The sequence below is a fragment of the Grampus griseus genome (assembly GCF_964374135.1).
Source record: "Grampus griseus genome assembly, chromosome: 15".
In the NCBI taxonomy this organism is placed as follows: domain Eukaryota; kingdom Metazoa; phylum Chordata; class Mammalia; order Artiodactyla; family Delphinidae; genus Grampus; species Grampus griseus.
Genome location: NC_139009.1, coordinates 86,913,877 through 86,929,697, shown reverse-complemented (window position 1 = coordinate 86,929,697; position 15,821 = coordinate 86,913,877). Strand labels below are relative to the sequence as shown.

Genomic DNA, 15,821 nt, shown 5'->3' with positions numbered 1-15,821 from the left:
CAGAGGGTCGATGGACCAGCCGTGCTGGCACAGAGCGACCGCAGCGGCTGGAGTCCCAGCACGGGCGCACGGCTGGCTGGTCACATCGCCTTCGCGTCTGGTTTGACAGCTGTGTCCCTTCAGCACCGACCGTGGGGGTCCCCTTGTGTGCCAGGCAGTCCGAGGGTCACAAATTTTTGTCTGCGTGTCTGATCCACAGAGCTCAGGGGGTCTAGACGTCGGGCAGAGACTCCTGCTGCTTTTTGCTGTCCTGAGAAGCCCCTGGGCCTGCACCAGGGCGCTGGGCACTGGGCCCCGTAATCTTCTCCGCATTCCCTTGTGGAGCTGTCACTGAAGCTCGGGGATGTGCAGTACGTTGCCCGAGGCCAGGCTGCTCCAAACAGTGGGTCAGGATTGGACCCCAGGCCTTCTGTGTCCAAGTCCACACTTTCCTCTTAGAGTCTCGTACCATCGGGGAGAGGGCCTCCCAGGGACAGAAAGGACCAAGGGGACCCTGCTCGTGGGGTTGGATTTGGGGCGCTTAGCCCTCCCCACCGAGAGGGAAGGGCCGAGAGAGCTCACCAGCCCGTCTGCCCAGCGGCTCTGATTCCTTCTTCCTTCCTCGGCCTCTGCCCTCTGCTGACCTCCTCTCCTTTGCCCGGTGGGCCTGGAACCCACTCTGGGGTGGGGACCATTGGGGGGAGCGGTCTGTCCACCGTGCTTCCGGGTCCTGGGCCGCCTGGCTGAGGTGGGGAGACCCCAGAGGGGACTGGTCGGGAGTCTGCAGTGCTCCGAATTCCCGCCCCTCGGTTGATGAACCCACATGTGATGTCAATTACGCCACAGAAAAGCTGGAAGAAAAGGAAAGTACGCGCCTGTCAACTGGGGATTTTCTCGCAGAAACTGTTGGGGTTTTGACATACAGACTGTCACAGTAAATACAACATGAGGCTAGCGCGAGTTACGGCAGAACCAGAAGCCGAGGAGCTGCAAGGGACAACTGAGCAATCAAGTAAAAATAATTACAGAGACGAACAGAAAGCACAGATTGCTGAGTTCTGCCCTCTTCCGTATTCCGCAAGTCCCGGGGGGTTCACAGTAGGCGCTTCATGAAGAATAAGGTGACCCATCCCTAGGAAGGCAGAATCTCCTCTCCCCACTGTGAACTGTCGCCCCCTCACCTCAGGTCGAAATTCTTCCTGAGTTTTCTATACAAGAGAAAGATAAGAACACCCCAAATTCTGACTCCCAGAGGAATGGTGAAATCAGTTCTTTTCTCATACTTCAAAGATGATATATACTTGGTAGCCAAGAAATGTTCCCAGCGTTCGTAAGATTGGAGGTTTGCAGGAAGATCTGTTAATATCTCAGCAGCGGCATCACCAACGGGACCCTCAGATCATCACTACAGTTTTGACGCTCCCATGAAAATGTTTAGAAGGGATCCACACCTCTGGGTTGAGTTTATACAATCTTCCGTGTAATCTCGCCACCACAATGCACTCAAACCTTAGACAGAACTCGGGCCAAAGGAAGCTGAGTCAGACATAATTTAATATTTTGTCTAGACATAATTTGATTGTGCAGGATGCAGGAACGAGGCACAAAGTGGAGGAAATGGAAACTTACAAACAACCTTGTAATACGCGATTCTGATTCATTCTCAAAACAAAAACAAGTCACTTATGAAAGTGCTTGACTTCAGAAGACCCGAGAAGTAATGTATGATCCAAATCTATAGAAATTGTACCAAGATGCAGCTATATTTTCTCCTGGGCTAAATCATCTTATAGGACAACTTAGGGGGAAAGTATTTCTTTAATTTAAAATCATATAGGCCACCCCCGCTCCCTAAACAGCCTGGTGGTTTTCCTGTATATTTTGGGCAGTTAATCTGATGGAATTTCTAACAAAATGTGTGGGGTTAAAATAGATGTGGCCTCAGGTCATTGTCTTCTTTCACTCTTTTTACTCCTGAGCCGGTTGATTGATGGGTTGGTTGGTAAATTCTAAGCAAATTTCAAAAGTGAATGAAAACTCTGTGAAGCATTCTTTCAACAGACATTTAATCACACAATACTTTTCCTTAAGCAGTTTTCAGTTAATTATGTAGTGAAACAGAAAAAAATACATATATAAGGATGAAGGTGCTCTTAGAGAGAAAAAGAGAGAGAGAATTAACTGCTTAGACGTATGATGATATACAGAGATTAATGTTAATATTTTAAGTGTTATAATAATATTGTAGTGATTTTTCAAAGATCTTTACCTTTTAAAGATACAGTCTGAAATATTTATAAATGAAACGCTACCATGTCTAGAATATGCTCTGAAATTAAGGGTGGAAAGAGCGTGTGGGATAAAAATGAAAGGAGATCAACCATGACTTGATCATTGCTGAAGCTTTTTTTTTTTTTAAAACTTTTTTTTTTTTTTTGCGGTACGCGGGCCTCTCACTGCTGTGGCCTCTATTGCTGAAGCTTTTGATGAACTTTTGCACACGTTTGAAATTTGCAATAACAAAAAGCATTTTTGAAAAACTTTCAGGACAATCCAAAAATGAAATTGAAAAAAAAAAACTTTCATTTACAATAGCATCAAAGAGAATAACAGAAAGAATACTTAGAAATAAATTTTTAAAAAGAAGTACAAACGTATATGCTAAAAGCTATGAAACAAATTAAGTAACGTTATCTAAATAATTGGGGAAACATCCCCTGTTCTTGGATCCAAAGACTTGTTAAGATGGCAATATTCCGCAAACTGATTTACAGGTTAAATGCAAGTCCTGTCAGAATCTTGGCTGACTTCTTGTAGAATGGATAAACTGATTCTAAAATTCTTATGGAATGGCAATGGATCCAGTATAGCCAAAATAATCTTTTAAAAGAACGAAGTAGGAGGACTTACACTGCTCAATTTCAACACTCACTACAAAGTGTTACCAGCCTGGGTCCTTGACCCTTTAATCAAGAGAAATTGAGGCCAGATGAGTAACGCAGGCAAGGCTTTACTGGGACTCGAGCCGCAGCACCAGGGAGAGAAAACAAGTAACAGGTGCCCTTACTTGCCCCCTGAGGGGGGTGGTGAGCTAGTTCCTTAAATGGGGTGAGGGTGGGAGAAGGACGGTGATCATAGACACAGAGCAACTAGATATCAAAATGAGAAACCCATAGAAAACATTCACAGCAAAACTAGGGGACAAGGTATCCCTGTGTTCCCCAAAATACAAACAGGTAGGAACAAGCCATCAGCATCATGGAACACGCCCGTGCTTGCAGCATCTGTGTAGGAGAACAGAGAGGGAAGCTGACAGAGCATGCGAACGGTTCCTCCTGGGAGATGATGGATGACTCCTGACTGGAATTCTTTTAAAGGTTTTGATTTAAAGGTCTAAAATTATTTGCAATTTTTTTTAGCAGAGATCCTAGGGAAAGAAGAGTCAGCGTACATTCCAGCTCTGCAGAGCTTTGTATCACATTCGAAAGTGCCTCTGGGGAATTCCCTGGCGATCCAGCGCTTAGGACTCCATGCTTTCACTATCGAGGGCCAGGGTTTAATCCCTGGTTGGGGAGCTGGGATCCCACAAGCCACGCTGCGCGGCCAAAAAAAAAAAAAAAAAAGTTCAAGTGCCTCCTCCTTCCCCCTGTCCTTTCAGTCATACTATGTCCTGTAATTTTTTTAAAATTCCAACTCAAAACTCATCTCTTGAAGAATCCTTTTACGACCGGTCCTTCCAGGTTAATCCCTTCTCTTGGATGACTCAGGATGACCCCCTCCGGCTCTCAAATGCCTGGTTTCCATGAACTCATTGCCCCTTGTTGAGGTTTTGTGCTTGTTCCAGCTCAGCCTGTCCAAGGAGCTGAGGTTTTCCTGGAGAGGAGGCTGTTTTCTCTGCATCATCCCTCGGTGACCAGGACTGATTAAGTAGGACGCAGCAGGAAGGTGATTCTGATGCCAGTTCCTGCACGATCGTGGACAAGTGGGGACCATTCCTCCGCCACTTTAGACAGTCCACCAACAGGTGTGCCACCTCTGCTCATCAAAGTGCTCTATCTTGCTTTAAAACACTGAGGCGATCACTAAAGAAAACGGCAGTATTGTTTCTACGTATCCTGAGGAAAGTATTGAAAGTATTGCCCTGTGCACAGTAAATTTCCCAACAGCTTTTCTTTTTTAAAAATTGTTTTTAATTTAAAAAGCAAAATTGTGTCTAGGTGAGCCGAAGTGACGTCCTGAAGCACGTTTTCAGCAGCCCACTCCAAACATAATTGGTATCTGGCTAAAGGAAAGAAGAGAGGTAGATATTATGCAAATCCACTTGGCCAAGCATAGTTTACAAGGCTGTCCCCCCCCCCCCCAAATAAAGGGTGATATGTGATACTGATTTGCAGTTTAGGTACTGAATAAGTGGCTAGGTAATGCACCATCTTTTCCAACATCTCTTCCAAACAGCTACAGAAATCTTTCCATTTCAAATAGGTTTCGCTTCTCCTCCTGGGAAAGGAAGAACCAAAGACGGGCTTTTAACTTTTTTTATTTTTTGCAAGGCTTTTGAGGTTTCACTCTTAAAATCATCTGGTATCACTATGTAATCGTGTAGTTAGAGTGATTAAAAATTAATTGGACTTCTAATAATGAACAGATTTATAGTAGATAAGGGGCCTATTTAAAAGGCAAGGCGTCTGCCTCTCAGTTAATAACCATTGTCAAAAGCAGACTTGGTGAATCGTGATCTTGTACATCTGACAGCTACTTTTTTCTTCGCTGATGGGAAGTTAATTACTCAACACACCCCAGAGAAATCAACCTCTTTAACGGCTAATGCAAACTTCACAAAATAACAAATTGAAAACGTAATTTGCCTGTATCACCCACTTCGCCGGAGTCAGTTGGTCCGTAAGTATTCACTGGGCATTCACACTCCAGCTGGCACCCACATTAACAACTGGAATTTATCACCTGCTCATCAGAAATGTGGCCCTAGCAGAGAGACGACGTCACCGGTCAGATATACGAATCACAGTTTATGCTTCCGTGAAACAAAAGGATGCAGAGGGAGAGCCTTAAGGAGTAACGGAAGGCAGCTTCTTTCCCTCTCTCCTCCACTGCTCACCAAAAATAGCTCAACGCACAGGTCCTTGTATTTTCTCCTTGCAGATCCTTCAAGTTCTACAGAAGCCTGGAATTAAGCACTCCAGAAATTACTAGTCGCAGCAGGGTGATCTACTTCTCAACCTGGTCTTAGCTGATTGCCAGTGAAACCCTCTGTTCAGATGCTCCCGGGCAGTCAGCCAGGTGGACCAGGGAGGTGCCGACCAGAAAAGCTGTCACATTGTAACAGGGAAGAACAAATCTGACCTCATGTTGGATCTGTTTCTTTTACTTTAACCTTTGTATTCTGTTGCTTTTGCTACAAGTTAAGAACGTTGCCTGTAGCCTGAAATATACAGCATAGCCCATTCTCAAGGCTCTGACTTTAAAAAGCTACAACACTTTTCCATTCATAGAGAGATAAAAAGTTGCAGAACAGAGAATAACATTTGTCCTGCTGGAGGTTTACAGGAACATCATGACCTGACCTACATGGACAGCTGCAAGAACAAAGGATTCCAACACCAAGAAGTCTGCAACAGCCAGCTACACCCCTCCCCTTTTGATATAAAAGAAGCCTGAATTCTAACTCAGAGAAGATGGTTCTTCGGGACGCTAGTCCACCATCTTCTCAGTCCGCTGGCTTTCTGAATAAAGTCATCATTCAATGCCCCAATAGCTTGTCTCTTGACGTATCAGCGTGTTGTGTGGTGAGCAGGACGAGGTTGGACTCAGTAACAAGCTGAGATCTACCATAACCTTCAAGGTCCTTGGCCCCTTTGTCTGCCTCTGCCCACAGTCTCCAGGGACCCTGCTTGCCCATGAAAGCCAACCTCAGACACCAGCAGGGAACGAGGCAAGCACCCCAGAACTCGATCCTACATCCCCTGACACACGCTCACATTCTGGCCCTCTCTGGCCCCTCCTGGCCCTGTCACCAGCTTCCCCACTTATCCCCTGTGGCTGGGACCATCCGCTGGATCCTTGTCTGGCTTGGTGGGGTGGCCCCAGCTATGCTCTGGGGCTCTCAGCCCTGCCCAATCCCTAGGGTGTTTGGTGCTCCCTGTTGTCTTGAGTGAACAGACCGCTTCACAGCCCACGCTGACTCCCAGGAAACCCAGCCCCAGCCCCAGCTCCGTGTTCCTTCAATAATGGACTTGTAGGCATGCGGGAGGGGCGCTGCACCCCCTGAGTATGTTCACAGTGTTGTCGCCTCCTCAGCAAGTTCCAAATGTAAAACGGTGATAGTATGGTCCACTCCCTTGTGCACCAGTTAAGGCCACGGTGAGAAGAGACTGGAGGAAGGCCATGAGTGCCAGTCTGGTCCTTGTGTGGTCAGATGGAGAGGGGCACACAGGGTCAGGGCTCCCCCAGGCCCCCGGCCTCGTGCCCCTGACCTCAGATCCAGGCCAGGTCTCTGCTTGGAGGGAAGGCCCTGCAGGGAACAGGCCCTGGGAACGAGAAGGCAGAAATCCAGAAGCCAAAACCCTCTTCTTTGCTTTGTGTTCTTGTTTCTTCCTCCGGTTCTTTCCCTGGACGTCTGCGGTGTGGGGGGAGGGGCATCTCACAGGCCCCTGGCTTCACGCTGGTTTTGCAAGTCCCAATTCCCCACTCCTGATCTGCCAACAGTAACTAAGCATCGCTCACAGGGTCAAAGACCACGGCTCCGGGGGCAGCCACTGTAATGCCCACCTGAAAAAGCAGGAGCTGCTGTTTCTTCTTCTCTTCTTCAAAGACCAGGGTGTACGTGGGTCTGAGGATGCAAGATTTCTATTCAAAACAAAGAAACGTTTATTGCCACTGGCTAAGAACCAGGTCCTGTGCTCAATTCTCTTCATATTTACCCAGTATCTTTTGTTTATCCTGTAGGCAACCTGAGTATAGAAACTTTTAGGGATGTAAATGTAGATTTGATCAAACGTCTACTCGTAATAGTGAACTTATTAATTTAGCTGTAATACGTGTTATAAAACACATTCAATAATACATAACTTTAGAGATAACAACTTTTCCAGCCTTTCGTTTCTTCAGTTCTATCCAAACTCTTCATGTGGTATTCGACACACCTGTCTCTATCACCACCAGCGTCAATTCTGAGCCTCTAAAACAATTTCCCAGAGCCCATAACTTTCGGTTCTTGACTCAACTGAGATCTAGAAGTTTCTGAACGGTATATACACTGCTAGCGGAAAAATCAGCCCCCTTCACAAGTATCCGTTCTCATCATTAACTAAGATAGTTGCTTGTTTTTTCGTTCATCCTGTACATGATCTCTGTAATCTGAATAATTACGCTATTCCTTTCTTAATTGATCTGTAAAAAGCCTGTGTGCAGCGACGTTTAGTAGCTGCAAGGGCAGGTCTTGCCTTTACGCTAATATCAGTCTGCTGGGGGGGGTCTCTTCTTTTTTCTTTAAATAAATGATTCCTCAGGTGACCTCTATAAGCATCCCAAACTAGGATACTTTCAGGCCCTTTCAAGCTTAAATAGTGTTCAAAATAAACTGGGATTGCATCCCATTTTATGAATCTTTGTACTGCCTTAAATATAAGGTGACTCCTGAGGGGTGAGCTTCAGGGAGACATGATTTCTTTAAGCACTACTTCCACCCATTTCTCTCTATCCTCTCTGGAAGGTCTGATAAACAGGGCTAAAAGTGTAATTTGAGTTCAAATATATATACGAACTGCAAATTCACATGAGAACAGAGATCTCATTTCTCATTTCTTAGTTTAACTTTTGACAGCATGAGAAGTGTACAAAGCAGCTTGATGGTACGTGTGATTTAAACATTATTGGCTACCGGAATGGCTTTACCGTGGTTTGCTTGTCATTAAGTGTTGTTTTGCCTTCTAATTTTAGGATGAATTCATTAATAACACAATCAAGTCTACAGCAGAAGTTAATTTTCTGCTGATAGTCAATGTTCGATAATAGGGATTAAGTGTAGGGTTTTTTGTTCAGAAATTCAATCTTAGCCCTGAGCTCAAAACATTGCAGTAGAACTTCGCCACTGCCAAGCCACTGAACTACTGTTTAGTAGGGCCATTCGGGATGTTTAGCTTCTACTTCAGACAAAAATTCATGGAACCGATCATGCTTAAGATCAACAGAGTGATTGAAGTCCTCTGCTGACACCATTGCTTCAATAGCACACACATGTTCCAAAATTTTCCACCAAGTACCTACTAATGAATACTACAGTGCGTAACCATAGGCTTTAAACACGTTACATTTTCACAAGCTTTTTGAATTTGTCCAACTGAGCTGTTTTTCTGCTCCACACGTTTACACCACCATCAGATGTAACACATCTTAACAGATTCCCGTTTGGGTTCTACTGAGTCAGTGTTTTCTCAACTTCTTTGGAAATATTCTCACCCCTGGCTCTTCCACACAGACGATTCACAGAAGCCGATTCTTCATTTACCCCAAACTCACCATTGATTTTCCTAATAAACGACAGCTGAGCCATACCAGTAACATGTGTTGATTCCTTAAGAGCGAAAGAAAACCACTTGACATCATTTGTCTTTTTGACAAATTAGCTACTGATGTTACCTCCAACGTCCCCAGCTCTGTGAGGAATCATTTCTCACCAACAGGTGAATAGCTTTAAATATGTTTATTTTCTCTGGACACATTTCTTTAGCTGCTGCAATAAAATATGATTTAATTAACTCATCCTTGGTAAATAGTTGTCCTTGCTTAGCTAGCTATTAGGAAACTTACCTGGCAGCCTATTGCATATTTGTGCAGAAATTCTGATTGATGAGACATTTTGTTTTACATGTTCTAAGTCGTCTGCCCCTTGCTTTCCTGTGGATTGGGAGTATTGATTTTTTTTAACCCCTTCAAATGTGAAACCGGTCTCCACTTGTAGGCCACACAAAAGCAGCTCAGCAGGCTGCCGCTGGTTGAGCCTGTCCTTTAATCCTGGAACTGCTGGGACCACATGACCCACCTTCAGGGGGAGTTCTGTTCAGCACAAGAGAGAATTAGAACGTGTGTGTGTGTGTGTGTGTGTGTGTGTGTGTGCGCGCGAGAGACAGTTAGCGAGGCCCCAGTTTTATTGTCTTCCCTTTGATTTTGTGAACCATTCCAGCATCCTTCTCTTGGGGACAGACTGCGTTGATTTTCATCATTTGCAACACAACTTTCCTAACAATAAACTGCGTTCATCAATTGTCAGCATCCTCAGATGGTGTGAAAACCTCTGTCTCTCAAATGCTGAGAGAGGCACGTCTTTAGTGACACCGCCCTGAGGGCTTCCTAAACCTGACGGGGTGACCAGAGCCTACATCACGCGACTGACTTTTCTGGGGCACCCACGACTCCGTCACAACCCGCACTTTTGTGATGGTCCTTATAAAGTGACATAACACATTTTAAAATCAGAGCTCCCCTTTGCTTCACTAGTGAAGGCAGCTGTCAGCAGAGGCCTTCACGTGACATTTTCTGGATGATATTCCTGTCTCTGAAAATGCTAAAAATTGGGAGACAATTATCAGAAAAGTTCAAAGAGTTAACAAATCCAGATGTGAAGGAATGTATTGAAATCAACCAATAATGTTAATGGCTAGTTATGGCTACTCTCAATCTAGCATCAATCTAAAAGTTTTGAAAAAGCATGCGTTTTGCCAGTGCCTATGTATTGGTGTAACAGCTATTACAGGCACTGTTCTATTTTACATATATTATCCCAAATCCTGACAGCAACCCTGAAGTGTGTGTGTTATTCAACCCATCGTACAGACGGAGGTTCAAGGAGGTGAAGTAATACATCCAGCGTCTCATCAGTGGTGAGGCCAGAACTGGTACCTGGGGTCATCTGACCTCCAGTCCTAAATACAGTATCAGGCCCTTCCCGCCACGCCCGCAGTGTGGCTATGGCCGTCCTTGGCCTGGGGCTGCCGAGGTCTCTGTTATATAAAACACGCTTACCTGCTGGGTCACATCTTCCTCCTCAGCAGAAGAGGACACAGGAGTACGCAGATCATAAAAATCCTGGGTGTTACCGCTGCCATCATGTAGTCACGCTTCATACTTGTGACTTAACTGTATTTTGGGACATAAGTCACAATAATACGCCTGTCTCTTATTTTCAAAAAAAAAAAGATGCTGTGGTAAGGATGGCAGGGGGAACCTCCATGAAAGGGACCACAGTTTAATCAGACGCACACAGACCTTTACACTCTGTGGAGCTTCATAACCATCATGAAGCCAATTAAATCAAACTTCTAAGAAGCAGCCCGCACAAACTGTGTACGGGGTGCTGTAGTCTTATGGCCTGTTATACAAGGCCCTTGTTTCTTTATAGTTATAACATTGCTTTCATTTCCACAAATCAAAAATAAATGACCACCTCCTCTTGATAAAATAATTCAGAAAATTTTCCCTTGGGAGATTTTGACGGACGCCTTTGAAGAGACTTCGGTGGGCATTTTAGTGTTACTTTATTACCTCCCCCCCAATGTTCAGCAGCTTTATTGAGGTATAATTGACATACAATAAACCGCATATATTTAAAGACAATGTGAGAGATATAGACACATGAAATCATCACCACAGTCCAAATAAGGAACATATCTGTGGCCCCCAAAACTTTTCTCTGATCACTCCCTTCTGCCCGCCACGAAATGTCTCACACCCGCCCCTCCACGGCCAAGGACCTGCCAGGTAGCCTCACGGATTAATCTCAAAAGAACTCGGCTAAATACAGCCAGACAAAGCAGGGAATATACCACAGGATATCATTTTATATAAAATTCTAGGAAATGCGGGCGAGTGACTTTATTGCTTTTTACCGTAAGCATACATTCAATGAAGCAGGAGAGAATACCACATCAGAAGATTAACATTTCTGTTATGTAGTTACAAGCTGAAGAAGTTCGACCACATCACTGTAGAGCGAGGATGGAAAGTAGGAGTGATCCTCTTTCTTTATGGTAAAATATAACACGAAATTTACCATTTTAAGCGTTTTTAAGTAGATCATTCATTTTTCTGGGCTGCTTGAACTAATACCTACCTACCAACAAAATCTCACCTACAACCCAACATGCTTGGAACCCACGTAGAGCTTCTGTCAGATTTTGCCTTAGGGCAAGTGTCAAAATCTTTTCTCACATCTCTGCTACTCACCTTTTATGTAAAAATCATGAAATTCCTACTGTACAGCACAGGGAACTATACTCAATACCCTGTAATAACCTATATGGGAAAAGAATCTGAAAAAGAATAGATACATGAATACGTACAAGTAAAGCACTTTGCCATATGCCTGAGACTAACACAACCTTGTGAATCCACTGTACTCCAGGATTAAATAAAAAATTAAAGTGATCATCATAAATAAAAATAAATAAAACCAAAATCAAAATCATGGGGGAATCTCCTGGCAGTCCAGTGGTTAGGACTCCTTGGTTTCACTGCCTAGGGCCCAGGTTCCATCCCTGGTTGGGCAACTAAGATCTCACAGGCCTTGTGGTGTGGCCACAAAATAAATAAATTAAATTAAAAAATAAAAATCATGGAATCATAGGGTCCGAGGAGCTCAGGACACTCCCTGCTCTAGACACTTCTTTGCAGAAATCATAGATTTAACCCAAACTCAAGACGTTAATGATGAGGAAACTAAGACTCCCAGACAAAGAGCAATTTGTCTCAGGCTGGTGTGCTCTGGCCGTCTACCCAGGGGTCTCTCTCTGCCTCCAAAGGTAGTGTCACCTGGCATTCTCCTTGGATACTGCTGGGGTGGGGCTGGAGTTTGGGGAGGGGGGAGGGCTGGGCGTCCTGCCTGGTGGCCGGTCCAGGTGTGGGCACCATCCTCAGGGAGGGGCTTAACAAGTTTCCTGCGACTCAATGACGCTCTACAGCTAATGGGCAGACCTGGGATTGGGAAGGTTGCATTAGAATCACAAAGTCACAGCATTTGTGCTGAGTGGTTCGAAAGCTGTAACCAATTACTGCCTTATTGCTCGTTGTGTTGTTCTTCTTGGAGGTTTACAACAAGGCTGAAGAAGGGTATTCGATTAAGTTTAGCAAAAGAACCTGACATTCCCAGAGGCGAGAGGCGCTGCCGGCCGCTATGTTTCTCCCGGGCGGCTGCTTCCCACTAGCTACCTATTTTACGTTTGGTAGTGTATATATGTCCATGCCACTCGCTCACTTCGTCCCAGCTTACCCTTCCCCCCCCCGTGTCCTCAAGTCCATGCTCTACGTCTGCATCTTTATTCCTGTCCTGTCCCTAGGTTCTTCAGAACCTTTTTTTTTAGATTCCATATATATGTGTTAGCATACGGTATTTGTTTTTCTCTTTCTGACTTACTTCACTCTGTATGACAGACTCTAGGTCCATCCACCTCACTACAAATAACTCAATTTCGTTTCTTTTTGTGGCTGAGTAATATTCCACTGTTTATATGGGCCACATCTTCTTTATCCATTCATCTGTCGATGGACACTTAGGTCGCTTCCATGTCCTGACTATTGTAAATAGAGCTGCAATGAACGTTGGGGTACATGACTCTTTTTGAATTATGGTATATGATATGCCCAGGGTATATGCCCAGTAGTGGGATTGCTGGGTGGTATGGTAGCTCTACTTTTAGTTTTTTAAGGAACCTCCATACTGCTCTCCATAGTGGCTGTATCAATTTACATTCCCACCCACAGTGCAAGAGGGTTCCCTTTCCTCCACACCCTCTCCAGCATTTATTGTTTGTAGATTTTTTGTTGATGGCCATTCTGACCGGTGTGAGGTGATACCTCACTGTAGTTTGGATTTGCATTTCTCTAATGATTAGTGATGTTGAGCATCCTTCCATGTGTTTGTTGGCCATCTGCACGTCTTCTTTGGAGAAATGTCTGTTTAGGTGTTCTGCCCATTTTTGGATTGAGTTGTTTTTTTGATATTGAGCTGCATGTAAACTCCTTAATTTTAAAAGAAAGATGTTCCAGCTGATCAGAAGGAAAAAGGCACGGGGTCTGGACTTCATCGGTGTTTAGGGGACTAATCGTTGTCGCTGCCACTATTCCAGCTACAGAAGCCGAGAGAACAGTCAGCTTTCAGAGGGAAGCGGTAAAGAACTCCAAACACCTGCCCATCCCCGAGTCCGCCCCGAGCGCTCGGATTGGGGTCTGAACCACGCCGCCCACGGCGGCCCACGAGTAGCGCTTGGGACCGCGCACGCGCACTCGCCGCCCGCCGGGGCCGCCGCACTGCGCCTGCGGGGCGGGGCGGGGCGGGCGTGGCGCATGCGCGCGGGCCCCGCCGGCAGGAAGCGGGCGCGGGGCGGGGCCTTCGGGCCGCCCCCGCCTCAACCGCTCAAGTAGCCCAGCGGCCGCAGCGCGCGGACCGGGATGCTGAGCCAGGCGCTCCTGCGCCTCGCGTCCGCCGTCAGCCGCAGGAGGATGAAGCTGCTGCTGGGCATCGCGCTGCTCGCCTACGTGGCCTGTGAGTGCGCCGGCTATTCCTTCCCGCCCGCGGCCTGCTCTCTCTCTCCCTCCCTCCCTCCCTCCCGCTCTGCGCGCGCGGCCGCCGGCCGGACAGGAGGCGCGGACCCTCGGCCCGGCTGCCCCGCCGCCCGCGGGGCTGCGGGCAGCGGTTCCCGGGCGTGCCGCGTCGCCGGGCTGGACTAGGGGGTGCGAATGCTGTCGCCCGGCAGAGACCCCGCGCCGGCTGCCTGCTCTTCGGAAAATTACTCCGCGTTTGGCTGCAGGGGAGCCCAGTGTCGCCGGACCCCGCCGGCCCGCGGCCGAGCCCAGGGGTCCGACGCCCGGGGGTCCCCGCGCCCGGGGTCTTGGCGCCCAGGTTTCTGGACGCCCGGGGGTGCCCCCGCCCAGGTGTCCGCGCCCGGGGTCCTGGCGCCTAGGTGTTCGGATGCCCAGGGGTCTCTTCGCCCAGGAAAGGAGGGTGCGGGTGCCGGTCGGCCCAGCACGGAGGCGCAGCGCTGGGGATCCCGGCGCCGCTTCTCGTGTGGTTCTCCCGTCATCACTCACCGCGGCTGCCGGACCTAGGGCAGGAGGGGCACTTTTCAGGCAGAGGGTAGACCCTGTGGCTTCTTAGAGGCAGAAGCTGTCCCTTTAAAAAAAAATTTCGATGGGAATGTATTTTCATTGCTGTTATTAATACTTCCCCAAGTACCAAAATTGGACCAGGTGAACTCGTTTGAATCCTAGCCACGGGAGTGATACACGCTGAAACGAAACACCTGCTCACCGGTTGAGTTACCAAGATCTGACTCCCGAGGTGAGGGAGGCTCGGCAAAGTGATTTCAGTTGAGCTCCAGGACGATGCGGGTGATTGAGACCCAGCCTGTCTGCTGCAGCCCAGCTGGGGGCAGTTAGTTGGGAGTAGTCTTCGAAGGAGGAAGAGCTAGTCTGAAGCGTGTGTCAGTCTTGAGTGAGACAGCCGAGAACCCAGGGGAAAGACCGCTTGAAGTTGTCTGACTGTGGTTAGGACAGTAATTATATCTACATTGGCTGCGAGCTTCCCTATAGGTGCGTGAGCCTGTTTCATTGTCTCCTGTAACTATTTCAACAATCCTAGGAAATAGGTACTATCGTTATTCCCATTCTAGAGGTGAGTCTGTTAAGGCTAAGAGAAATCAGGCAGATTTACTGATGACCACACAGATGATAACCTATGGAGACCAAGACCAGAGCCCGGCTTGCCGGGGAGCTGGGGCTAGAACCCAGGTGTGCAGGAAGCTCCCTGTGGATTTTGGGTCTTCTGAAGGTAGGGGGTTGTGGGATGTCATTCACAGTTCTGTAGACCAGGAAATTCTCCTGAGCCTGTACCTTCGCCTGTCCAGCCCTTATTGCTGCTTGTCTCTGCTTAGTCCCAGGGGACCCCAAGGAGTGCAAAACACCTGGGCAGTGTTTCTCAGACTCCTCTGTGTGTCAGAATCACCTGGAGGGTTTTCAGAACACAGGTTGCCACCTCCCCCCTCAAGTTTCTCATTCAGTAGGTCTGGGGTGTGGCCCAGCATTTGCATTTCTAATAGCTTCACCTCAGATGCTGTTGGTGTGGTCCGGGGACGCCACTTTAGAACCTGTGGCCTAAGCAGGTGAGTTGAGTTGGCCACGAATTAGATGCTCACCCAAATGAGGGTTAAATTACGAACAGGTAGGAAGGAAGGGAGGGAATGCACAGGGGCTTGTGCTAGTAAGTGAAGTGTGTGTAGGAGTGACTAGGCAGGCGGCGGGGGGGGGGGTTCCCCAGGAGCAGCATGTGCAGAGGTCCTGTGGCAGCCAAGAGCAGGGCGTGTCCTCAGAATGTGGAGAACTGCGGTGTGGCTGGAGTATGGACACGAAGCAGCTATGAGGCTGCCCTGGCAGGCGGGTTGGAGCAGGCAGGCCTGGCGGAGGCCTCGTGCCAGCTCCCGACGCGGGGGAATTTAGCTGTGAGGTTTTAGACTAGGGTGGAGGCAGTGCTGGTAACAAGCCGGGTTGGTAAGTCCCGGGCACTTCGCAGGGAAAAGCATGACATTGTGGCTCCCGACTGACGGCGTCGGAGGACGTTGAAGGTGTCCGTGAGCCATGATGCCTGTGACGTCCAGTCTCTGCTCTCCTTGTTAATAATCTTTCCCTTTTGTTTGAGAAAACGCCCCTGCTCCCAGATGACGCACAGCGCCTTCTGGAAATGCTCTTGTGCCCGTGCGGGCCCAGCCTCCTTGCTCGCACATAATTCTTCAGGCCCAGGGGCTGAGTGTGGGCCAGCTTGCACTGCACTGAGGTTCTTC

General features: G+C 47.5%; 1 protein-coding gene across 4 annotated transcripts in view; it reads left to right on the top strand.

The window, feature by feature from the left end:
• Positions 1-13,385: 13,385 nt before the first annotated feature.
• UXS1 (UDP-glucuronate decarboxylase 1) overlaps positions 13,386-15,821 on the top strand; it is an 82,832-nt gene continuing 80,396 nt past the window's right edge. For all 4 annotated transcript variants that reach the window (XR_014297845.1, XM_082672803.1, XM_082672800.1 and 1 more), the window contains exon 1: positions 13,386-13,531. Coding sequence is in view for 2 of the 4 variants with exons in the window: in XM_082672800.1 (XP_082528926.1) it covers positions 13,438-13,531 (94 nt within the window). In the remaining 2 variants the exon portion in view is untranslated. The remainder of the gene's footprint in view (positions 13,532-15,821) is intronic.